The sequence below is a fragment of the Sus scrofa genome, chromosome 7, assembly GCF_000003025.6.
Source record: "Sus scrofa isolate TJ Tabasco breed Duroc chromosome 7, Sscrofa11.1, whole genome shotgun sequence".
Lineage (NCBI taxonomy): Eukaryota > Metazoa > Chordata > Mammalia > Artiodactyla > Suidae > Sus > Sus scrofa.
In genome coordinates this window covers 60102610-60129817 of record NC_010449.5, presented here as the reverse complement: position 1 = coordinate 60129817, position 27208 = coordinate 60102610, and the positions used below count along the sequence as shown (strand labels likewise).

Here is a 27208-nt window from a genome sequence, read left to right as displayed (position 1 = left end):
GAAAGCAGATATACTACAGATGTAACATAATCAGGCTTTTCAAAGAAACAGTTTTGATTACATTTGGCCTAGAGATATGTATAATTCAGTTACACTTTGGGATCCTTGATGATCAGTTGGCATTTGTAAAAACCTTTGGGTAATTTCTGGACACTTTAATTTTGTGACTACTTCAGAGAGGTTGATTTTAAGCTCAGGTGTTTTGAGCAACAGAAATGTCCTAATACTCTATAACTGTTGTTTTTTTACATTAGAAAAGTATGTTTGTTTCAGCTAGCCAGTATAAGCCATTTCATTCTTTTTAACATTATTATTGAAGTATGTTAGGTATTATTGCCTGCCATAAAATTCACCCATTGTTAGTGTAAACTTTAGTAACTTTGGAGTTCCCGTCGTGGCTTAGGGGTTAACGATCCTGACTAGCATCCATGAGGACCTGGGTTCGATCCCTGGCCTTGGAAAGTGGGTTAAGGATCCGGTGTTGCCGTGAGCTGTAGTGTAGGTCACAGATGCAGTCGCTCAGTGGGTTAAGGATCTGACGTTGCTGTGGCTGTGGCGTAGGCTGGCGGCTACAGCTCTGATTAGGCCCCTAGCCTAGGTGAGGCCCTAAAAGACAAAAAGACAAAATAAAAAGTAATAAAAAATAAAATTTAGTAACTTTTAATAAATTTATGGAGCTGTGTAATCATCACAATATAGTTATGAAACATTTCCATTTCCCCAAATTCCCTCATGGTTGTTTTCCATCAATAGCTACTCCTTCCCCCAGCCACAGGTTAATTCTGTATTTTCTTCTAGAATTTTTAGTTCTTTCATTAAGTCTCTGAGCTGTTTTGAGGTAATTTTTGTATATGATGTTAAGTAAGGATCTAAATCCGTGATTTTACATGTAGATATGTGGTGGTACCAGCACCAATTGTTGAAAAGACGGTTATTGAAATTTCTTGGTACTAGTTGACCACAACATAAGGGTTTAACTTCTGGACTCTCAATTCTCTTTCATTGATCTTTATGACTATTCATATGCCAGACTGTCTTGATTACTAGAGCTTTATGGTGAGTTTTGAAACTGAATAGTACAAGTCCCCCAATCATTTTCTTTTTAGAATTGCTTTGGCTATTGTAAATCTTTTGCAGATCTTTTGTGGTAAATTTTAGGAGCAGTTTATCATCTTAACGTAAGTCTTCCAATCCATGAACACTTATTTATTTAGATCTTCTTTTTGTTTAGATCTTTATTTTTATTTTTAAAAATTTCTCAGCAGTGAGTTGTAGTTCTACTTCTTCTGTTAAATTTATTCTTAAATATTTTGTTCTTTTTTGATGCTCTTGTGAATGGAGTTTTCTTAATTTCGCTTTTGGGTTGTACATTCCTAGTGTAGAAAGAGAGTTGGTTTTTGTTTATTGACCTTGTATCCTATGACCTTGCTAAACATATTTATTTGTTTTAGTAACTTTTTTGGATAGATTCAATAGGATATTACTTTTTCCTTTTTAAATCCTTATTAACTTTTTTTCTCTTTCTTGCCTTCTTGCACTGGCTGGTGCATCCAGTACAATGCTTAATATAAGAAGCAAGTGCTAACAGCCTTGTCTTGTCTCCAATTGTGCAAAAAAAGCATTTACTCCTCATTAAGTATAATATTCACTGTAGGTTTTTTGGAGTGAGGATGTTTACTTTTGTACCTAGTTTGTTGAGAGTTTTTACCATGAATAGGAGTTTGCTTTTGTCAAGTGCTTTTTCTTTTCATCTCTTGAGATGATTAGGATTTTTTTCTCTTAATATATATTACATTAGATTGGGAAATTAAACTAGTCTTTAATAAATCCTACTTGATCATGGTTTATAATTCCCTTATTATGTTACCAAATATGGTTTGCTGATATTTTAAGATTTTTTTATATCTGTGATCATAAAGGATGTTGATCTGTAGTTTTCTTTTCATGCAATATCTTTGTCTGGCTTTTACAGCTGAGTAATACTAGCTTCATAGAGTGAGTTGGAAGTGTTTTTACTCTTTTTCTGAAAGAATTGTGAAGGATTAATATTGTTTCTTTTTTAACTATTTGATAGCATGCAGCTGTGAAGCCATCTGGGTTTGTGCTTTTCTTTGTGGAAGGATTTTATTTACTGATTAAATTTCTCTATTTGTTACAGTTCTCTCCAGATTTTGTGTTTCTTCTTGAGTAGGTTTGGTAATTTTTGTCTTCCTTCCTTTTCTATTTCTCTTTCCTCTAAATTTTCTGATTTATTGGCATAAAGTTGTTCATAATTTTATCTTATAATTTTTTTAGTATCTGTAAGGTTGGTAGCATTGTCCCCTCTTTGATTCTTGATTTTGGTGGCTTACATTTTCTCTTAATTTCTCAGTCTCATTTTTTTTTAAGAATTTGGTGAAAATTTGATTTATTTCAGTTTTTCCAGCTTTATTGGGGTATAACAACAAATGATGGCAACGTATTTAAAGCATACATGAGGTTATAATATGTACACATTGTAAAAGGAGTCAAGCAATTAAGTTATTAACACATTCATCCCCTCACATAGTTACCTTGTGTGTGTGAGAGAGAGAAGGCTTAGGATCTATACTCTTTCAGTAATGTAGACACTTAGGTAATTTGTGTGAGATTTCTCTTCTGATAAAGCTATCTTAATTTCCCTCTAAGTACTGCTTTAACTGCATCCTTTAATTTTTAATATGTTGTATTTTCATTTCCATCCAGTTAAAAATATTTGAATTTTTTCTTGTGATTTCTTCTTTAACCTATCAGTTATTTAAGAGTGGGTTGTTTGATTTCAAGATTTTGAGATTTTTCCAGATCTCTTTGAATATTTTGGGGCTCTGTAGTTAGGTATATTTGCATTTATAATTGTTACGTTCAAAGAAGAAATACATAAGTCAGTGATGATAGTTGGAGATTTCAATATCCTACTCTCAAAAACTGATAAAACAATTAGAAAAGATTAGAAAGAGTATAGAAGGATTGAACAATCCTGTCAACCAACTTGACCTAGCTGATATCATGCAGCCTCCACCCAACAACTACAGAGTCTTTTCAAGCACATATGGAACAATTACTGGAATAGACTATATGCTGGGACACAAAACAGTCTCAGGACATTTTAGTAGACTGAAATCATACAAAGTATGTCTCCGACCTTAACAAAATTAAATTAGATATCCACAGCAGGCCTGTTCTTTGTCTGGGGCTTAAAGTTTTCCCTTCCTATGAAAGTGGTATATCCTACAACTCAGGGTTTTTCTCCTGTAACACGTACTGCATGTTCAGGCATCCATCCTGGGCCCTTGCATTGCCTTTGTAGGACTTTGGGGCCTGAGGAGCTGACAAAAACAAACATGAGTCTCTGATTATTGCCATCACCCTGAGTGGCACAACCAGAACTAGAACTCCTATTGACTAAATCCAGGAGCCCTTAAACTAAAAAACAAGGTTGGTTTTAACACTCCACCTCTTACTATCTGTGACCTAAAACAAATGAATAGCCTTTTTAAATGTCAGTCTCCATATATAATGTAGAGGTGGAATGATAGTACGTATTTCATAGAGTTGTAAGTCTAGAGCAGGAGGGCCATCTAGAAAGGGCTCAATGTCTAGAGACCTTACGTGATCTTCCTCTGCCTTTCCCTGGCATATTTATTTAGACTTCCTCACTTCAAAATAGTCTCTCATAGTTCACAGATATTCTTAGGAGGTTGTTGTCCTACCTTTTCATTGAAAACTAAGTCCAGAATTTTCATGTTTTCCACTCTGCCACTCTTCTTCCAGTTTCCCCATTAAGTTTACAATACAATTCTAATGAATTACTTCAGTTGAAAATTGTGAGATTAAAAATACTTTCTCCAAGGTGAAGATTTTTGGTTCAGTATTAGGAATGGAATTCTAAAATCTGAAGTGTCCCACAACAGAATGGACTGACTCCAGGCATACAGGCAAAGTCTTTTGACTAACAGAACTTTGAGTTGCCATCGCTTCATTTGTCCCATCCTGTTCCTTAGGTCTGCAGGCTGTCATAATATATTAAATTGGCAGCAATGACTATACAAACATATATGCTACCCAATAAGTATTGTATTTTTGTAGCTTTGGAATTTTCAATTTGTGATATTACACTGTCACAGTTAAATGAAATGATAAAATGGCAGATGAACTATAACTTAGAGAAGTGAGAAAGGCTGGCAAACTTCCCTTGGTACTGACAAATACAGAGAGCAGACTTTAATACTAGACTCCAGCTGAAGATGTGGGTCTCGAATCTCCTGTAGAGCTAAATAAAGACACACACAGCTCTGCAATGAGACGATAATAGTCTGGGGCCTGTGTTGAGTGTAACCAGGCTCATGCACTCTACACATATCATTCCATATTTTGATAAAGTGGAAGAAAATATTGAGGTTTTATCATATGTAAGACTTTTATGTACAGAGTTCAACAGATGTTGCATGCTGCTTTCAGGATTAAAGAAAGCTACTTGGGTACTGCTCTGTCCTGTGAGATGTTTTATTCTCAGCTGTCACCCTCTGTGTCCCTTGCCCACAACCATTATAATGACCAGAAAGTGTGCTTGCTCTGCAGTGATGTGTCTTGAATAGTGCCCATTAGTTTTCAGTATTTACCCCTGGCCTGCATGTTAGCCTTCAGTTTAATGGCCTTTTTTATGTTCATTCATTTTATTTTATTTCCCATCGTGGTTTTGTTTATTTTTTTGTTTTTTGTTTTTTCTGTTCTCTTTTTTAAAACCGTCGTGGTTTGCCCTTCATATTCCCCAATGTTTGCACATGACAAGATGTTGCCATCCCAACATTACCTCCCACTTCACTGACCAGTGCCACTACTGACCATCTAGCACCAGCCACAACTGGACCACTGCCTTCAGCTCCTCGGGATGTCGTGGCTTCCCTGGTCTCTACACGCTTCATCAAATTGACATGGCGGACACCTGCATCAGATCCTCATGGGGACAACCTTACCTACTCTGTCTTCTACACCAAGGAGGGGATTGCTAGGTAAGTGCCTGTATATCTGGAGCCCATTCGTTGCATCTTGCCTACCCATGTCAGTTGTGCCCAACGTAACTCTTTGCTATGCAGAATATGTACCAACTTTCAGTCCAGAAAATAGCACCAAGATGCTTCTTAGGAAATTGTAGGTCATTAAAAGTAAATTCCCAAATAGACTGAAGCCCTGGTATTCTTTCATGCCTTTCTCAGATGACTTGGGGAAGGGATAAATAGAGCAATTTAGGTGGAAGTATTAAAATATAACCAAGGCTACCTGTTTTTCAGAAAGATTCGGTCAAGCACAACCTATAGCATATATCTTATGTGGCACTTTCAGATTCTAGAAGTTAAGGTAGTTGCTAAAGTAATCTCAATGTATATCTGCCTGCACCCTGTGCTTATGTGGGCGGCTTAGCTCGGGAGGGTCTCCTCGATGACACAGGAGTACTTAGTGACTCATTTTCCTAAAATAAGATTTTCATTAAATTTGTCTCCATCTCCACATCTTTCAGGAACTCACGTTGCCTCCCCATTGCTTTTAGAGACTTTCCAGAATGACCAGGCTGCTTTACTCCATAGTCTACCTTTATTTTCTCTTCCCAGCCTCATTTTCCTTTAACCCCAGTTTAACTCACTTTTTAATAAAGCCAGTCTAATTTCTATCACTATGCAGCCTTTTTTTCCCCCCAGTCTGTTCTCTTCAGTCACCTCCCCCTTTCTCCTTTCTCAGCTAATCCTTCTTGACCTGTGTTAAGATCCACGAAGCCCTCATAAATCTGTCTTTTTCAGCACAGAGCATTTATTTCTTTTGTATGTGTGCCTGTGCCACTGATATTGGCACTTAACTATAACACATGATCTGATACTACCATAGTTGTTACTCTTGTTTTATTTTTTTGTGTATCTGTGTTGTTTTCCCAACCAGATTATAAACTGTTTGGGAGGTACCATGCAGCGTGCTAACTGTATTCTTCACATTGCTGAGTAGATTCCTTTGTTGTGCTGTTGCTTCACACCAAAATAAGAAAGCTGTTTGGGTTAGGGCCCTAACCCATGAAATAAAGTTTGTATTTCTACTAGGGTGCTTACATTTGGTATATATTGTATTTAATACCCGACAGGCAAGCTTGGCAAGTATAGGCACCTTCATCAGGTCAGGACCCCTTGGTTTATCACTCTTGAGACATCTGAGTGACATAATTTGAACAAGATAGAGGGAGCTGCTCACAGGGTAATGGAATGTTCATGTGAATATGCCCCTGGATGTTTTGGGAATTACAAAATCAGGAAACATGGTTCTAGACACAGAAAGGCAAAAGCTGTAACTACCAAACAGCACCTTGTGTTAAAAATGTTTCTAGTAGACTTTCAGATCTTCTTACAGATTTCGTGGGATTTCACAGAAGAATAAAAGCATTTAGTAATCCCTGAGAAGCAAGCTTATTTCCACCACAGGGGCTTTGCCCTTGAGTTCCCTCTACCAAAACTGCATTTCCCTCACAAATACCCATCTGGTTTCTTGTCCATTATCCTCAGCTGGTTCCTCCTCAGGTCTTCCGTGACTGCACACCCAGCTTGGCCCCTTGGTCACTGTCACATAGTGAGGCACTTGATGGCTTGTTTCCAAGCCAGTTTTGTTAAATTTTCAGGAAATTTTGCAAACCTGATGACATGATTTGATAGCTCAAAAACTGAGCATGATAGGAGTATTTACAGTGACAAGGGCCACAAACCAGAGCCAGTTGTTATAACATTTACTGGAACACCACTGTATCATAACACCCTGTTTAGTTTTTTAGCTTTTGTTTTGTGTTATGTTTTCTCAAAACATTTAACACTCTGAAATTTTCTCTTTTTATTAACACAGTTCTTGTGTTTGTCTTGTTCAGTAGAGTATCACCAATCACCTGGAACAGAGCCTGGCATATAAGTAGCACTAAAAAAAACATTTGTTAAGTGGATATATTAATTTCATTCAGTGGAGAAATAATAGTTATGCAAGAAATCATGTTGAAGAGTTCCCTGGTGGCCTAGCAGGTTAAGGATTCAGTATTGTCACTGCTGTGGTACGGGTTTGATCCTTGGCCTGTGAGCTTCCACATGCCGTGGCATGGCAAAAAAAAAAAAAGAGGGAGAGAAATAATGTTGAGATAATTAATCCCATTTAGTGGAAAGAATGAAAGTTATGTCTTTATCTTATTGTATAATAACAAATGATAGCTATATCAAAATGATTTTACAACTTAGAAATGTATTAGAAGAAAATACAGGAACTGTTTTTATCATTTGCATTTGAAATGGCTTTAAGAGGAAGACAGAATCAGAAACCAAACAGGAGAGATTGAAAAAATTTATTATATAACTGTAAAATTCCATGTGATCAAATAATAAACTGGGGAAAATTTTAATGTATATAAAAGATCATATTGATACCCAATCTCTATAAAGAACTGTAACAAAACACAAGCAAAAGACCAAGAGGCAAATGATACAAGTAGGTGACTCACAGAAGTTAGTGGAAAGCCCATTAAAGTTTAAAAAAAAAAGTTTTCACCATCACTAGCAATCTGGGAAATACAAAATAAGGTACCATTTTTTTCACCTGTAAGGCTGGCAAAAATTTTAAGTTGATAATATCCAGTGTTAAGCAAGCTAAATGCTGGGATTAAATCCACTTTAGGCTCTTGGTGATGGTATAAATTAGAGGAGCCTTTGGAGACAGTGATTTGGCAGAATTTTTTTTCTTTTTAATGCACATATCCTTTTATCCAACATTGCTCTTCTAAGTGTCTGTCCTATACACACACATATATATGTATAGGGCACTCATATAAAAATGTTTACTCCAGTATTGTTTATAAAAATGAAAAAAGGAAATGTCCATTGATATGGGAATGGGCATATGATATAGATATATCCATATGAATGATGATGCAGGAATTTTTAAATTATATACCCATGTATTCTGATGTGTATGTAAATACCTCGACCAACGGTTCTCAACCAGGGATAGTTTTATCTCCCCAGTACAGCTTTAGCAATGTCTGGCGGTGTTTTGGTTATCATAACTGAGATGGGAGGGGGTGCTCACTGCCACCTAGTGAGTAGAAGCCAGAGATGCTGATGAACATCCTACAGTGTACAGGACAGCCCCCTACACATACAGCAAAGAATTATCCTGCCACAGATCTCAACAGTGTTGATGCTGAGAAAGCCTGATGTGGAGGGATCTAGTAAGATTATAGGTCCATGTTCTACAGTTAGCTCTCACTGTGGAACAGGTTTTAAGGAGGGAGAAAAACTGGGACTTTGAATTTTTTAACGGTGTATGTACTTTTGTTTTAAATGAAAATCTATCACTTATTAATGAATCATGGGTTGCAATAATCAGAGATGGTTACTAAATGAAGCTGGAATTGAAAAATATAGAAGATAAATTGGCAGGGGCAGGAGGACAAGACAAGCATAAATAAAAAGAAGATGCAAAGAGGATCCTGTTTAGTTTGTGTGTCTGTTGTTGGAAGGAGGGACAAGTAGGAAAGCTAACCTGGCTTGGCCCTGCATTTTTTATAAGAATTAGTAAGAATATAACAAAGTGCAAGTTTGGAGCGGGAATGCCAGTTAAGAGTTTTGACATAATCAGTTAAGAAGCGACCATTTTAGACTTCTGAGCAGGTGTGCAGTGTGGTTTTATTAAACAGCTTTTATTAGCAGTACTTTAAGAGTACTACAGGGTTTCCCTTGTAGTGCAGTGGGCTAAGGATCCAGCATTGTCACTATAGCAGCTCAGGTCCCTGCTGTGGTGTGGGTTCGATCCCTTGCCCAGGAATTTCCACATGCCACAGACATGACCAAAAACCAAATAATAGTAATAATAATTAAAAAAAAAGTGTTTCTAAATTTTAAAAAAGTACTATATGCAAGATCAGAAAGGAGAAGCAGTGGAGTCAGGGAGACAGATCAGGCAGTAGTTAGGTTGATCTAGGCATGTGATAGGCTCGGAAGAAGATGGTAGCAGTGACTTGGAGCAGACAGAATAAATCTGGGGAATATTTCAGAGGAAGATTCTTGGACACTAATAGTTTTTTTCACTTCAATATTTTAAGATTATGATTCCTGAATAGAAGCAATGAAAGAATATAAATAACACTAAGTCAGAAGCTAGATTCCCATTACGTGTTTTATAAACAAAATTTACTTAACCTTTACAAGCTTAAATTTTCTCATCTAAAAAATGAAGGTAAGAAGATTTCTTCATAGACTTAAAACAGTTCAATGTGAGAACGTACGTATGCCACTGCTTGCATTTACAAATTCCCTTACTTCCTGCATTTGAAACTTCATCCACCAGGTGGCACTATACACCTTAGTCATGAATTATGTAATTCTCTTGGGTACTCTTGTTTCCTGAAATTCCAAAGGATCTTTCCTCAGCCATTTCACCTATGAAAGGGTCACCTTTTTTTTTTTTTTTTCCAATGCCTTTTGTGCAAACAGCAGTATTTTCTATTATCCACTAAACAAAGACTGCAGAGTAAGTTATTCCAGAAATTAATAGCATTTTCAAGATGGACAACGCCTTACATAATGTGTTAGCTTAAGTTCAGCAGTTGGCAAACTGTAGACCCTAGGCCAAATTAGACCCGTTATTTTTATGGCCCAGGAGCTAAGAATAGTTTTTACATTTTCAAATGGTCACATTTTAGTAGGTTATGTAAGTAGCTACAGTTGACTATTAAACAATATGGATTTGAACTGCACTTATATGTGGATTTTCCTCAGTAAATACATACTGTGGTACTACACAATCCACAGTTGGTTAAATACCCAGAGACAGAACCACAGATGGGGAGGGTCAGCTGTAAAGTTACCCTTGGATTTTTAAGTGTGCATCTGGTCGGCGATATTTTCCATTTTGCATCTTGGCCTGTAGATATCTAACATCAAGCCCTTTAAGAAAAAGTTCGCTACCTTAGTCTCATTCTTTTATTTAATACATGAAGAAACAAGCCCAGAAAGAATTAGTGACTTGCCCATGATATGCTAGCAAGACAGCGGTGTTGCCAGAACTAGAATTAGAGCTCCTGACTCCTGGCCCTGCGCTGTCTTAGTGTAAAATGCACCTCTTTTGACTCTTAGTTAACATTCTAACCTGAGTCCCATCCTAACCTCACCCATTTATGAGAATTGTCCTTCATAACTCACCCTGGACCTTTCCTGATGTCAGAAGTTTTTTTCTATCACTTATAACTGGAATCTAATATCCAGCACAAATGAACATCTCCTCAGAAAAGAAAATCATGGTCTTGGAGAAGAGACTTGTGGCTGCCTGATGGGAGGGGGAGGGAGTGGGAGGGATCGGGAGCTTGGGCTTATCAGTCACAACCTAGAATAGATTTACAAGGAGATCCCGCTGAATAGCATTGAGAACTATGTCTAGATACTCATGTTGCAACAGAAGAAATGGTGGGGGAAAAACTGTAATTGTAATGTATACATGTAAGGATAACCTGACCCCCTTGCTGTACAGTGGGAAAATAAAAAAATAAAATTTAAAAAAAAAAAAAAAAAGAAGTTTTTTTCTAGATTAAAAACTTGGTTCTGGGACCTTAGACCAATCTAGTGTTAGAAACCTTTGCCGGTGCTAGATATTTCATCTTAGAGAGTCATACGTACTGCTCTTTTTTTCTAATTGTAATGCTTCTACAGAAATTTGTTCTAGGTTTTTTCCCCTTTTACATAAGAACAAACAAAAAAGATACATGTGATATCATTACTATTTAAGATTTACACATTAGAAGGCAAAATTCCACTCATTCACACAGCACATATTTGTGATGCTGCTTCTTTGTACGAGCATTCTGTTGGCGCTTCTGTGATATGTGAACATGAATGAAACACTCTTTCATTTCAATTTAAAGTCAAATAGTGCCCCCTCAGTGTCTTTTCTCAGAGAGAATTTGTTCATATACAGTGAGCAAAACAGACTCATCTGTGCTCTGGTGTAGAGCTTTTAGTTCACTGAAATGTAAAATACCATACTTCCTTTTAGACAGAAGTCATTTAAGATCAGATCGAGTGTCAGAAACCTCATAGTATAAGAAATAAGTTGATAGCCGCCTTCTAAATCTGTGAATTAAAGGTTATCTGAAGAGAAAATGATCCATATAGATATCTCAAGTGTCTCTGAGCAATAATAACTTGTTGCCATGGTGCTCTTTTCCAATGGACGCTAATGACTGTAGACAGTGTCTCTAAGCATGATGTGGGTGGCTGCTGTTAGCTTGTCCTAATTAAAATAAGGTGGTTTAGAGAACTATAGAAAAACTGTTAAAAAACATTTAAATTCCTAAAATAGAAATATTCACACACAAACAGAGAAATTGGCATATGGTCATATAGAACCACACAAATTTTAATCAGTGATGTCAGGGAAAATTATCAACATTTTAAAGTGAGAATTACCCTCACATAATTGGTAATTCATAAAAGCCAGCTATTTGTCTAAAACAAGTATTTTCCTTTACATTATTTGTTGAAAGCAAATATCTCATTTTTGTTATGGTGAGTACAGTATACTGAGCATAATTATGAACCCAAGTGTGGACACACAAACCCCCACTATAGAGCCTGGAAGCTTTTTTTAAAGAATCTAGATGACTGTTTTTCTGTTTGCATCTCATAACACTAGACCACTAGATTCATTGGTACTGTTTGTGGTAAGATTTGTTAAACATTTCAAATCAGTTTGAAAATCATTCATAAAGGTTATTTGTTTTTAGAAAAATTATAGAAGTCAGTCATGATTAGCTTATTTTATAGATTGGATTCATTTAAATTTTTAATATTCCCAATCTTAAAAGTGATCCTCTCTAGCATTCCTTTTACTGAGAATCTATTAACTAAAAGATATGTAGCATTCTTTGATACTCTGTGTAAAAACTGGATCATATCTGTAATCGTCTTCTGTTTGTTTCCCTGAAAATCATCCCTTCAAACTCAGTGATTTCTGAAGTGGACAAAATCGGTGACCAGCTGTCCCCTTTGAGATGACACCGAGAAGACTCTTGTCTGTGTCTCTCTGATACGAAGTTGAGAGTATGACCGACAATAGCCTTACTGTTTAAGCTAGAACATCACCCAGTTATCAGACACGTATGACATTGCTCTTTGCCAGTATCCATATTCTGTGCATTGTTCTAGCCCTAAAAGTTTCCCTTCTTGAGAGTTAATTTGACTTAAATTTATTAAGATTTTGATGTAGTGTGGTATCTATAGGCATTGAAATGAAAATGAAACTGCACATTCTAGAAGTTTTCCTAATCGATGCTGTTTCTTTCCAAATAACTCTTTATCCAAAGGGAACGTGTTGAGAATACCAGTCGCCCAGGAGAAATGCAGGTAACCATTCAAAACCTAATGCCAGCGACTGTGTACATCTTTCGAGTAATGGCTCAAAATAAGCATGGCTCTGGAGAGAGTTCAGCTCCACTCCGAGTAGAAACACAGCCTGAGGGTAAGTCTTGCACCTGTCTGTCAGCCCCACCTGCAGGGAGACTGTTTGGAGGTCTGCTTTCTGTGTAGACTGGCATACCGTGGGTGTGCAGATGATAGCAGTTCTACCTTCAAGGACCTTCTGAACTAGTCAAGGGAGATCAGATTAATTCACACCAAACAGTAGCAAATAGTGGAAGACAATGTAATTCTGCTGATAGTACTGATCCTTTTAAGAGCTCAGATGCCTTCTGGAATCTTGCCTCTCATCTAAGGTTGTATCTCAACAATCCTGGGATACATTATCACTTTCTTCCTCAAATTATGGTGACCAGACTATATCTCATTAATTTTATGGGGAAGACGGAGTCTTGGTTATCCTTGTATTTCCTACCATGTCTAATGCAGTGCCACATGAAGTAGGTATTCAATAATTGTTATCAACTGGATGGCCCGGATCTTTATACATACTACACTCTTCAGAATCTCTTCAAAGCTTTACTTTGGACCTGTGGTCTTCTGTGCTAAGCAGTGTTTCTTCCCATGACATTGCTTAAGATTTTCTCAAGCTGGAGTGAGTGTCAAGTTGATTTATCTGATAAATGTCTTTTATGTCTTAAATTTTGGTTGTAAACTCTAGGCCAGAAATTCCAAGAAGCAGTCAAACCAGAATTAATGCTTTTCCCATGAGGCTTTCTTCTTCAGTTTCACCTTCTTTTAACAAAAGCCACTATTTTTCCTCCAGACCTTTTCCGATTGTCTTTTACTCTTAACTGCACTAGTGTTGCTGTGTTAACAGACTTCCAGTAACAAAATTTTACTTCAGCTACCGGGCCTGGAGTTCCCGTCATGGCTCAGAGTTTGTTAATGAACCTGACTGGTATCCATGAGGATGCAGGGCTCAATCCCTGGCCTCACTCAGTGGGTTAAGGATCCAGCATTGCTGTGAGCTGTAGTGCAGGTCTCAGACCGGATTGGATCCCAAGTTGCTGTGGCAGCAGCTACAGCTCTGATTTGACCACTAGCTTGGGAACTTCCCTATGCTTCGGAGCATGTGGGAAACATTTGTAGAAGCTGCTGACCAGGGAACTAAACAGGTTAAATAAATTTACCAGTGAAACTGTGGAAGTAATTCAAGGACTCTACCTGATAGGTGGCATAAGCAAAGTGAAGAAGCTACAGCAGATCATTTTCCCATCAAACAATTCCTGAGGACCTCCTGCACTGGACACTGCACAAGCTGTTGGCGATGCAGAGGATGACAAGATAGAAATTCTTGCCTTAAAGAAAGAGCATCAAGATAGGAGACTGTTGTGTATGTCAGTGCTAAAGCTTAAAGACCAGGGATCAAACCCAGGCAGGGAAAGAGGGCCATCAGAGAGTCATAGGGTTGATTGAAGAAAAGAATGTATTCTCACTTAAGGGAAAGGATTTGAATTTCACACTTACTATGTTCAGATACGAGCAGAAACAATCGCTTAGATTTGAAACTCAATTTTCCTTCATTAACTTTCATGTACAGGTGTTCTTCATGAGAGGTAATGGATACAGAACAAGGAACAGGTTACTGTAAAAGTGAGGTAAATCAAGTCAGGTTTCCAGGAGAAAGTAAGACCTGAGATTAGCCTTGAAGCATGCAGCTTAGAGAAAGCGTTATGGGGAAGGAAGCTGCTTGACCCAAATCCCCCAAATAGGAGTAAAAAATAAACATGCAAGGTGGGTCATGATGAAAACAAAGGCAAAGCCCACTGAATTTGATTCAGGACAAGGGTTCCATCCTGGGGCTGTGATCTTTCTCAAGATACATGAAAGTATTTGTGTCTGTGTCTGTGTTCATATTTTCCTTAGGAAGGAGCCTGTGGTTGGTTTTCATTATCATTTCAGAACCTTACAAGTCAACTGTTGAGAACCACCAGACTAGAAGGGGCATTGTCAATTTGGAGATGAAAGAAGAGGTTTTACTGAGTGCCTGCTGTGTGCCAGGCACCATGCTAGGCGGCCAGGATGTAAAGATGAGTAAGACTTGACTTTTGTTCCCAAGGAGCTTCCAGTCTGGTACTAGAGACAGACAGGTAAATGGGCAATGGTGTGATGTAGTGTCATCACAAGGAGCATAGGCATCCTTTGTTCAAGGAGTTTTATCAAAAGAAAGTAGCTAAATAAGAATATTGATGGAGGAGTTGCCACTATGGCACAGTGGGTTAAGATATAAATGGAAGGGGCAACAGATTCTGGTGAGGGTGTTTTAGGGATGGAGCGTGACTGTGACATGTTTTGGCAAAAGAGGAGTTATTGGAGAGAAATTTGCATTTCATCTGGAGGCATTCGGACTTGGGGGGAGGGTGTGAGTGTTGAAGTCAGCCCTTGGAAAATATTCTATATTTTTAGCTTTGCAAACCAACTTAAAATTTTTTCCATTTTTTATGCCACTGTACAGAGGAAAGAATTTATTAGCGCCTTTTTTAGTATCATATTTGCCCATGTTTAGCCAATGAATATATTGAAAGTGATTTCAAGGGAATTTGTTCTGTTTTCTTGTCCCTTTAAAAAGTTAGAGAGAAGTTTTCCATCGCAGCAGAAGTGTGACAAGTCCCACCTGTCAGGCTGAGCAAAACATGCTCTTAACATTAAGTGAATAACATGATTCATGGCTAAATAAAGCAAACAACTGTCAGAATAACCGTATTCAGATTTCTCGACTTTGGTAGCAAAACTAATCTTAAACTGTGATGCTGTTATTTAAGAAAGCCAGTTTGTTTTACATTTTGTTGTGTTTTTTTCCCCCTTTAATCAAATGGATGTCTGTTACAGGAGCTCTGGCACCAGAAAAATGGTTTTCAGGTCTACCATATCTACCAAAGTGTAGGCATAAGCAACCCCCCAGGATTTGTGTATAAATTGGGACTGGAATGTGTCAGTCAGACAAAAAGAATGTAGTGAAAAAGGAGAAGAGAGGTTGTAGGATTTAATGCTGAGCAGTCAGTGGGTGTGCCAGTCATGGGGTCTTAGAGTTATGTATGTCCTGTGGAGGGTGTTTTCATCATCTCCTATCTAGTCATCTTGAGACCACATTTTAGAACCAGAAAGTGCTCAGCTCCTGGCTCTGCCAGTCACCCACTTTACCATAATTTGGGACTGGCTCTTAACCTCTCAGCCTTGTCTATAAATAGGGATGATAGTAGTATCCATCTCATTTGGGCTAGTGAAAATATTAAATAAGGTGTAATTTACGTATATGTAAAGCACTTAGTGCTGGACTGATTCAATAAATGGTGGCTATTTTTTATATTATTATTTATCTAGTCTTGTTTCCTTACTGTTTTTCTTTCATGCCTGTGTTCACATGTTCTCTCAAAATACAGATTTGGTCATAATCTTGTCATGTTCTTGCTGGTAACTTTTCAGTAATTACCTACAGGGAATAATCCAAACTCATAGCAGGGCCTTCGGGGGTCTCTATTACCTGGCTCTTGTTATCCTCTCTCTCCCACATCTGTTCTCTGTTTCAGCCTCAACCACATAACACTGTCTTATCACATGTCATCTCTGTTAACTGGATCAGTTGCCCCCTTCATATCTGAGAAAACTATTCATTCTTCCTGCTCCCTGGAAGTCTTCACCCCCTTTCCTAACCACCCCTCCCAGGGCCAGAACTGTGCACTCTCTTCTTTGTGTTTTCATTACAGTTGTTACCTAATGAGTCAGCACTCACAGGATATTATTCTCTGTAACTATTTATATGTCTGACTTCCCCCTAGACTGGGAGTTCTTTTGGGCAAGGACTCTGTCCATCAGTCATTGTATCCCCAGCGCCTGGCAAAAGAAGGCTTTCTTTTTGTGGTGGTTGCTGTTATGTGCAGCATTCCAACTGCAAAACTTGGGTTTTATAAACCACAGGAAGAATTCTGCTGTCTTCACTTTTTCTTTGAGTAAATTTGGGATACTTGTCAGATAATTTTTGGTTTTAAGTGATAAAGAGGGAAATCTTTTTTCATTGTTGTTGTTGTCTTTTTGGGCCGCATCTGAAGCACATGGAGTTTGCCAGGTCAGGGCTCAAATCAGAGCTATAGCCCTCGGCCTACACCACAGCCACAGCAGCACAGGATCCAAGCCACGTCTGCGACATACACCACAGCTCACTGCAATCCCAGATCCTTAACCCCCCGAGTGAAGCCAGGGGTCAGTCCATTATCATCCTCCTGGATACTAGTCAGGTCCGTTAACTCATGAGCCACAGTGGGAACTCCAGGAAATCTTTTAATGATATATTATCCTGAAACCACTTCAGTCAGATTATTTGTTTTCTTGGTTTTATTGTTTTTAAAACATGGCTAGTATACCATTATTGCTGAAATTGGTCATTGAGAGGTACAGTAAATTTCATTTGTATCTTGATATCTTGAAATTTTCCTTCTAGTTCAGCTCCCTGGCCCAGCACCTAACATCCGAGCATATGCAACTTCTCCTACGTCCATCACTGTCACCTGGGAAACGCCATTGTCTGGAAATGGGGAAATACAGAATTACAAATTGTACTACATGGAAAAAGGGACTGATAAAGAACAGGTATAATATTAAGCCATTTTTAATGCACTTATTAGAATAGTAGAGTTGAAATATATTTCCAAAAGTCAGTACTTGCTTGTCGAGAAATCTGAGGGGGGAAAAGATGTGTAGAAAATGAAAAGTTGACAGATTTTATTTCTTGGTACCAAGGTTTATTCTGTAGTTTTTGCCAGCAAGAGTCACTAAACATCAAGCAGTATTTCTCAGCAAATTGCCAGTGTTCATGATTAATTTGTTTTGGTTATTAAATAACATTCTGTGAAAGGGATTAAAATCTGCATTATGTCAAATATAGAATTTTTGTAGTTAATTCTTTATTTTATAGCATTTATTTTGGCTTGAGTTGTGTATATATAAGTGGTTTTATTTTATTCAAGGATGTTGATGTTTCAAGTCACTCCCACACCATTAGTGGACTGAAAAAATATACAGAGTATAGTTTCCGAGTGGTCGCCTACAATAAACATGGTCCTGGAGTCTCCACACAAGATGTTGCTGTTCGAACATTTTCAGATGGTGAGTCTTTCTTCCTCTGCAACAAAAATAGCATACACTTTGGGGCCCTAATGGCATAGTAAGATCATGAGCTTTAACGTCAAGAAGATTTGGTTCAGTACCAGTTCTGATATTGTGATTTTGGTCAAGTCGCCTCACATGTCTGAGCATGTGTCCTTACATACAAAATTTAGATTAATACTTCATTAGGTTGCTGTAAAAATCTGGTGAAGAGAGCATAGAACATGCAGTACCTGGTACTGAATAGCTCCTTAGTGTTTTTATTTTTAGTAGGTGCTTTTGTTTTAGTAAATATTATTGCTTGTTCATAACACAGACCATCCCAGGGTGTTGGAAAACTGGCCTTGCCCTACTTAGCAATCATATTTGCAAGCCAAATAGGTCTTTTGAATGCCTCAATATTTTGTGACAGTTTATTTCTCACTTATGACTGAATTCCTAAGCCAAGTTATTTGCTTATACCCGTGACCTAAAGCAATAGTTTTCAGAGTACAGCTTGCCAAAGAGGTTGAGTAGGTCAAGACCAGCATTTTTTTTTTGAAGTATTTTTAGACAGAAAGTTAACAGTTCATTGCATTTAGTGTATGTATTATTTCCTGAAACTCAGCTAAACCAAGTGTTGCAAAAATATCTTTTTCTAAAAAATGAATGTACATGTCTGTAGCCCTTATATATAGACAAGCATGCTTTAGAAGCTATAGTTTGACTGCCTTAAGCAGGTGGTCAAACATCTCATCACCAGTAAAGAAGCAGGCTGACCTCATGTGATGTGATGCATCGAGAAAGACATAACTTCACCTATTTCACCTATGTACATCCCTGCAAAAATGTTTAATTTAGATATAATCATGATGAAACAACAAGACATATCAAAATTGATGGAAATTTTGCAAAAAAAAAATACATGGCATGAAGTCTTTAAAAATATTAATCTTGTGGGAGTTCCCTGGTGGCTTAGTTGGTTAAGGATTCAGTGTTGTCAACACTGTGGCCTGAGTTACTGCTGTGGCAGCGGTTCAGAGCCTGGCCTGGGAACTTGCACATGCCGCAGGTGTGTCCGAAAAAAAAATGAAAAATACAGCAACAGCAGCTATGTTTGTGCCTCTGCAGCTAAGTCACAGATTCTTAACAGGGAAATGATTAAAATCATCCATGGATTTTTTCAAAATACAGGTGCCTAAGCCCTTCTCCAGCCCCTCTGTGCCTGAATTTCTGGTTTGAAGCCTGATGTACTTTGTTAGCAGAGGATATAATAGTGAATAAGAAATTGTCTCTGTCATCCAGAAGCCTGTTGCACAGTTGGCACTAGTTATATGCTTGGTCACCAAATGTCAGAGAATAGTAGGGAGAAGTTTCCACAGATGAATTAGGATAGAAAAGCTAAAGACAGCATTCTCTGAAGAAGAAACTGATCAGGTTTACTTAAATTGGCTTCCTGTAGTTACTGCAAAAAGAGATGCTGGAAGGAAATATGGACCGTAAACTTTGAGATACTCTTGTCTTATGTTCTCATATGTGAGGAACTAAAGTTAAACAGCTGTTTGTTTAACCAACATTCCCAAACTTCTCACATCTGAATGAGTGTTCCCTGCTATATAGTTGCCTGGGGAAGCCGGATGGTCATTTTACTGAACTGTCATTGCTTAAATATCACTTTGTTTTACTTGGGAACTGCTTTCAAAACAAGTTTAGGAACCCTCCAAGAAAGCCATGCTTATTGCTATATGGACATCACATTTCAGACTCATAATGACACTACCCGCTTAATTCATTTGCCGCATTCATTAGACTTGTTTCCAGAAAATGTACCCCAAGATAAAGATAATGCTATTACCAAGAATATTCAAAAGAATATACTAAAGGTTCAGAATGTTTTGGGGGTCTAGGAGAGTTTCATATCCTTGAAATAAGTATTTGACTTCCCAGAGGTACAGCCTGACTTGAGTGTGGGTGCATAGATGTGAATGTTTCATTATTTTTATTACTTGGGGGAGAGTTCTATCATTGAGGGGTTTTTTTTCATTTTTTAAAGTTTTATTGAATTATAGTTGATTTATAATGTTGTGATAATTTCTGCAGTACCACAAAGTGATTCAGTTATACATGTATACACATCCATTCTTTTTCAGATTCTTTTCCCACATAGATTATCATAGAATATGGGTTTGAGTTCTCTGTGCTAGCCAGCAGGTCCCTGTTGGCCTGTCATTCCATCTGCATCAGTGTGCATATGCCAATCCCAGATGAATCAGATATGGCCACATCTTATCCTAATACTACATCAACATGAGGGCACTGGCTGCTGGGTTTAGACCTTCTGGTTGCATATCAGTGTTTGAGATGTGCATTTGTGTAAAGTCCAGCCAATAGCAGTGACATGATAGGTAATATGTGGGTAATTGAAAACTTTTTTTCTTTTTTTCTTGCCTGTACAGTTCCCAGTGCTGCTCCTCAGAATCTGTCTTTAGAAGTGAGAAATTCAAAGGTAAAGCTTTGTATTGCTCTTATTCATTTTTAGTGGTTTACTGTTAAGCTTCAGAAGAGCTTACAGAAAGGGATATTTCACATCAAAACAATCATAATCAACTAGAGAAATAAAGTAATATAGATATTGCATGGCCAGTAAAGCTAGGCTTACAAACCAGCTCCAGTTTATACTGTTTAACTTTACTGCCTTTCTCTTAAGCCAAAATTACTTTAGCATTTCTGTACATACATTGCTATCATTATGTAAATCATGATATTCTAGATCTTAACCATCCAGAACCTTTGTGATAAGGTGAAGGAAGAAAGTTGTTTATAATACCATAGCTTTGGTACCGTGAGGTGAGCCGAGCATGAATCAAAGGCGGACATCTGTCAGGTGGTTGCAGGGCTGAAATCTTCCCTCCTAGTCAAGTTCAATGTACTCTGCAAGCTGTATGTGCCTCTCAGAGGCCCAGAGCCCCTCCTGGGCTACGTAGACAACTGAGATAGCAGTCTTTCCAAACAAGTACCCTGGGAGTCCTTTTCCTTTAATAAACAACCAGCTGTCAATTAATAGTTCCCTCTTTGGAAAGTTTTTATGCAAAAATCATCTAATTATGTTATTCCTACAATGGAGGTAGAAGAGATCTTACACCTAACAAGAGGTGTTTCCTTCCTAATCCACATGCTTCTGACCTTACATTTTCCTTCAAATATGTTCCTGACACTTTTGCCCATGTCTTCATTCTGGCAAAATACTCAGAAGATCAAGTGCCCAGAGTATACTGCCCATAAATATAATCTCCCCATTTGATCTTTGAGGGTTTTAAATTACAAAGTATTTTTGAGTGATTATTAAATAACTTGGTAATACTCTGAGTACTCTGTTGCCTTCATGTTCCTTCTTCTCTTACATAGTGACTTCAGGGTAATAATACATAGAAGAGTAAAACAGAACCAGGATTTGATATATTTAGTCTTTTCCTGTAATCTTGTCTTTCCCAGAGTATTGTGATTCACTGGCAGCCACCACCTCCAGCCACACAAAATGGACAGATTACTGGCTACAAGATTCGCTACCGAAAGGCCTCCCGAAAGAGTGATGTCACTGAGACCTTGGTGACTGGGACACAGCTGTCACAGCTGATCGAAGGTAAACTGCCTTGCACATAGGCAAAAGCTAGGAGATGGTGTTTCTTTGAAGCATTGAATTCTGCTGGTCTAATGACTGCTCTGCGTTGTGGACTTATACGGACAAAGCAAAATGGTTCAAAAGATTTTGTAATAGTTCAGTCTATTTCTGACTTGATAAAAATTAGTGGAAAACATTTTTATAGCTTCTGCCGTCTCTGGTGAAATCGTGTTGGAGTTTCATTGACTTACTTGTGTTTTTCTGTATTCTCCATATTTTCTCATATATATATATATATATATATATATATATATATATATACACACACATAAATATTTTATAATCTGAGAAAAAAGTAAATCAAAGCTATATAAGCAAAGGGTCTGCTCAATCTAGTTGGTAGAAGAAGCCTACAAAATGATTTTGATAATACTGACACTGCTCATGTAGATGTGCCCTGAAACTACATTTGTAAATAGCCACAGCAATGCAATAATCATTATTGCTACCATGGACATAAAATTTTAGAAAATTCTGTCTAGGATCACTCCTTTTGTGGGTTTGTTTGTCTGTCTGTCTGTTTTTGTCTTTTTGCCTTTTCTTAAACCTGTGGAGGTTCCCAGGCTAGGGGTCTGATCGGAGCTATAGCCGCCGGCCTATGCCAGAGCCACATCTGCAACCTACACCACAGCTCACGGCAACGCCGGATCGTTAACCCACTGAGCAAGGGCAGGGACCGAACCCGCAACCTCATGGTTCCTAGTCGGATTCGTTAACCACTGCGCCACGACGGGAACTCCCCTAGTCAGATTTGTTAACCACTGCAGCACAACAGGAACTCCAGGATCTCTCCTTTTGTATAGTTTTCCCTTTATGTGCAAGAAAGCAAGTGACCCACCTAACACGTCTCTAGTATAGAAGACAGAGTTATCCTCTCTTCCTTCCTTATGCAGGGGAATTGAGTTGGATTGGCCAGAGCAAGTTGGCTTTGCAGGAGAAGCCTGGAAAGATAAAGAAGTGCTTTTTGCTCTTTGGATATTAGAACCATGCTCAGAAAGAATAGATACCTCTAGGAAACCTTTTTGGAGTTTCCTAGCAGATCTGATAGAAGAGAACTACTGAGAATTGGGGATACTGTCATTATTATATAAGCCTTGAGAATTAATTTCAACACCTTGGGGGAATCCTAAACTTTCCATGCGTTGTCCCCCTCCTGGGTAGACATGAAAGGATTAGAGCAGCTTGACATCAGCCACTTTCCTTATGTCCCCCTGAGGCCAGATTCTTGATAGAACCAAGATCCACGGCAAAAAAAGTGCAGTGAGTCTCCCCTTCTGTATAGGTATGGGTTTCCAAAGATTGAGAGAACACTAACAGTGGGAGAAAAACAAAACAAAACAAAAAAAAAACCCCTGTACTCCAGTAAACCAGCAAGCTTTTCTCCATCCTCCTACCTGACAGATGGGACTGACTTCTCTCAAAATAGGAGAAGGTGAATGTTTGTCTTCCAGGTTATCTTGCAGTCCTCTAGTTTCTTCACATGAACACTGTAGCTCCAAGCTACAGCAGGTAAATATGGCTGTGAGGGTGTTGCTGAAACATCTCAGGGGCGTTACAGCAAAACTGGTCACAGATGTTCTTAGAAGTCAGTCTGATTTTATTCCAATACAAATAAAAAAATATTTCCCATCTATAAGACTTTTATTTTGAATACAGAGTAGATATTTATTGTGTAGCAGACACCGTTCTTATTCCTAATAAGTAAAAATAGATGCAGTCCTTGCCCATGAGACATATTCATTTTCCCCATGAGACATCTGATGTATAAGCCAAATACCACTTTAAAAATGGTATCGTAAAAATAGCCTTTTCTTTATTAAGAAAATGCTTGCATTTTAAAATCACATTTGGATTCATTCATATGTTTAATAGACTTTACTGAATTTTTAGTAGTATGTGCTGGCACAAGGTATACACTGGTGAGCAAAAGTAAAGGTCTTTATTCTCTTGAAGCATTAACTTGAAACTAATAAGTGTTAGAGAACAATGTGAATTCCCAAGATCCTGGTACTCCGTGACAAATTATAGAATTTTAAGTTTTAGCCAGAAGTAATTGTTATTTCTTCTTTTTGTACTACTTACAGCACTTCGCACATTCTGCCATATCTTTATAATATGAATTGAGTGCCTTGGTTTTAGGCCATGAGCTTTTTGAAGGTTACTGCAAGGGAGAGGCCCTCGGCCTCTTTACTCACCGGTCTCTCCCTTACTTGCACCTGCTTAAGTGCAGGCTCCAAATCTCTTACATTCCATCTCCCCAGAGAGGAGGGAATGATAGTCAGGCCCTCAATTGAACCATGTTTGCTAATGGCCCAGATTGTTGTCTGTTAGCAGTTACAAATGCCTATATAGTCCCCCTGACACTTTGTGTTCAATGTATGCAGGAAGGAGACAGATCAGCTGACCTGGGCCCAGCCATTCTGCTTTTCCTCCTGTCTTGCTTCTTGCTTTCTTGTGGGCAAACGATCAGGATAGGCCTGTAGAGAACAGAACCTCCCATCTTTCCTCTCACACCACATGACAGAATTGATTAACTGAGTCAGGGCTCATCCTGCATCCTGGCCAATTTTTCTCTCAATAATTCTCTCTTTGGAGTTTCTATACATGCTGCTGGCCAAAGATCCTGTTACTTGGATATGGGGAGGTAGGATTTTTCATAACCCTTACAAGACCTGTCGGAATATCTACTATTTAAGTGCTCTAAAAATGTGTGCATGTGAACTGTGCACTTAAAAATGGCCAAGGTGGTAAATTTTATATATATATTTTAACACAATAAAAATAGGAAAAAAAATGAAAGTATGAATGCATGAATAGCTGACTGTATTATTGACTGTGACCCCCACTTTCCAGGATAGACTTTTTTTTTTTTGTCTTTTGTCTTTTTTTAGGGCCACACTCGGGCATATGGATGTTCCAAGGCTAGGGGTCGAATCAGAGCTACAGCTGCCAGCCTACACCACAGCCACAGCAATGCCAGATCCAAGCCACGTCTGCAACCTACACCACAGCTCACAGTGGTCAAGAGGTGGCTCAGAGAACAGAGGTAAACTGGTAGGAGTTCTGTCTCTGCATTATTTTCTGGTCTTTGGTGTCTTCTGAGACCAACTGACTTCATTCTTTTGTTGTAACTTTCATTCCTTTGACCTCTTTGTGTACTTGGCCTCCTTAGTAACAAAATGAAGGGATCACATTAAGTGATCTCTAAGGTACCTTCAAGCTCTTTTAAAGGATCTGCAGTCTTCTGGGAGCTTTACTCATTCTGTTTTCCCCTGGGGTTGTTTGGGCCTCAGCCTCTCCTTTAAAGGGAGGAGCTAGTCCTCTGTGCTGTATTTATGTATTATTGTTCTGCATTAACTTTAACTGAAATGTTATCAAGATAGTAGCTTTGTACTAGGTTGGTAGATGAGATATTTGCTTTAATAAGAGGTTGTTCATCTTTTGTTTTTCCAAAGCTCTTGATTCAGCCTCTTTTTTTATCGTTTGGGTCTCAGGTCTTGATCGGGGGACTGAATATAATTTCCGAGTGGCTGCTCTAACAATCAATGGTACAGGCCCGGCTACTGACTGGCTGTCTGCTGAAACTTTTGAAAGTGACTTAGATGGTAAGAACAACAATTACCAAAATTGGTACAGGCTAGTTACTGACTGTATACTCAAATGAGTCAAACTGGAAAGCCATAGGTTTTGGATGTATGTGACTTAAATCTGTGAACTTTAGAGGATTATACTGCTGTCATTCATTCCTGTAATGCATCAAGTCTCCTGGATTTTTTTTTTTTTTATTAGTGGTTCTTAAAGAACCATTCCTTTAAGCAGTAGAAAAAGTGAAAATGTACAAGTGCTTTAAGTCTGGTTTCTTACCAAGGCCATTAAGTAGATGGATCATCTAAAATTTAACGGTGAACCACATAAGTGTTGCCTTTATTTCAGTTATTTTCCCTTTTCCCTTAGTCCTAGAAACCTTACCCCTTTTCTCACCTGTTTATTCATAACTCCATATGGATGTATGTATATACTTTTGTCAGAGATAGGTGCTGCACTTGAAAGACAAAAAACCTGGGTACTTACTTTAATTCTTTGTTTACTGATTTTTAAATTGAGAAGTTTATGCCTTAAAATAATGTGTTTGAAAGATACTGTAAATTGCCACCTTTTAAAGCCTCTTAATCTCCCACTGTTTTTAGTCAATTCGTAGTTCTAAAGTTTCGTGTTTTCTGACTTATCATGTTACTTTGGGGCATAAATAATTGATACCATTGTTGTAATATAATACTTGATCACCTGTTGACAGTGGGCTTCTAATTAGTTGGTGTCGTGCCTTTCTCATCCCATGTGGTAGAGCCTAGGAATCAGATATGGGACCAAGAGGAATGGGTGACTATTGACAAATGTATTTGTTTTTCTCCATTGGGAAGAGGTTCTTGGATCTCTTTGTCTTCCCTTCCAAATTAATACTGCAGTGTCTTGTATTTCAGTCCATTTTAAGTTTTGTTTTCTTAGACTACAGTAAAACCATGGGCCGTACTTTACTGTATATGCAGATTCTCTACTTGGGCATAATGAACTAAACTTAGCCCCACACAATTTGGCAGGAGACTGAACACCATTCCCCAAGTACCCTTGAAATATTCTAAAGGAATGTGGATTTGGATCTCATCTTGCTTTTCTACTTTCCTTCCCAGAAACCCGTGTTCCTGAAGTGCCTAGTTCTCTTCACGTCCGCCCACTTGTCACTAGCATCGTCGTAAGCTGGACCCCTCCAGAGAATCAGAACATTGTGGTCAGAGGTTATGCCATTGGTTATGGCATTGGCAGCCCTCATGCCCAGACTATAAAAGTGGACTACAAACAGCGCTATTACACCATTGAAAATCTGGGTATGTATGCTAAGTAGAGGAAATAATTGCACATATGATTGCTTTCTTTTAACTGTTTATTACATAATGCTTTTATTTTTACAGAAAACTTTCAAAAACAGTACAATGAATTTTTATATATCCTTCACCTAGACTCCCCTAAGATGTACATTTTATCATAAGTTCTTTATCTGCTATATGTGCCTACTTTTTTCTCAGAACCATGTAAGAGTCTGTTGCAAACATGGTGCCCCTCTACCCACTTTAATGTGCATTTCCTAACAAGGTATTTTCTAATATAACCACAGTGTAACTATCAAAATCAACAAAGTAACCATGAAACAGTGTCTGTAGACTTTATTTATATTTCACTGGTTGTCTCATTAATATCCCTTATATCAAAAGAAAAACATTGTTTTCTGGTCTAGGATCACATGTTATATTGGGTTATTGTATTTTATTAGTTTTCTTTGATATGGAAGAGTTCCTCAGTTTTTTTCTTGACTTTCATGACTATGACATTTTTGGCAAAGTATAGGCCATTTATTTTTTATAGAATGCTCCTCAATTTAGACTTGTGTAATATTTCCTCACTGAATTCAGCTTATGCATTTTTGGAAGGAACAACATAGATGCATGTGTTCCTGTCAGGGCCACCCATGAGAGCCCACTACTAGTGATGCTAACTAACTTTTATCACTTGATTAAAATGGTATCTTCCACATTTCTCCACTATTCAGTTATTATTTTTTTCTTCATAATTAAAAAGTACCTTGTAGGTACTTTTTACCTTGAGTCTTTATAAACATCTTGTTTCTTGTCCAACATTCACTCACTAGCTTTAGCATCTCTAATAACAGTTATTACTGTGGTATTTCCCAAGTGGTGATTTTCTAATGATATTATTTCTTCTGCATTTCTTAGCATTCTTTGATGAGAAAGAGCTTTCCATAGAGAAAGAGTGGCCAGTGGGAATCCAGTCTCTCTGCCCATTTGACATCCCCCCATCTTTCTTTGAGCACTGTCTTATTTTTTGACTCAGATGTCTGAGGTTCATCTGGTATTCTCCTAGCCTTAGCCCTTGAATAAGCCAC

At 38.0% G+C, this 27208-nt stretch overlaps 1 protein-coding gene across 17 annotated transcripts in view; it reads left to right on the top strand.

The window, feature by feature from the left end:
• Positions 1-27208, top strand: part of NEO1 (neogenin 1) — a 234909-nt gene that overhangs the window by 170075 nt on the left and 37626 nt on the right. For 9 of the 17 annotated variants that reach the window (XM_021099093.1, XM_021099097.1, XM_021099089.1 and 6 more), the window contains 8 exons: positions 4868-5027; positions 12383-12537; positions 16933-17081; positions 17459-17597; positions 20033-20082; positions 21069-21216; positions 24750-24860; positions 25941-26135. In XM_021099093.1, coding sequence (XP_020954752.1) covers positions 4868-5027; positions 12383-12537; positions 16933-17081; positions 17459-17597; positions 20033-20082; positions 21069-21216; positions 24750-24860; positions 25941-26135 — 1107 coding nt within the window. Of the gene's footprint in view, positions 1-4807; positions 5028-12382; positions 12538-16932; positions 17082-17458; positions 17598-20032; positions 20083-21068; positions 21217-24749; positions 24861-25940; positions 26136-27208 lie in introns of all 17 variants that reach the window. The other 8 variants (XM_021099094.1, XM_021099086.1, XM_021099092.1 and 5 more) reach the window with 1 other exon arrangement.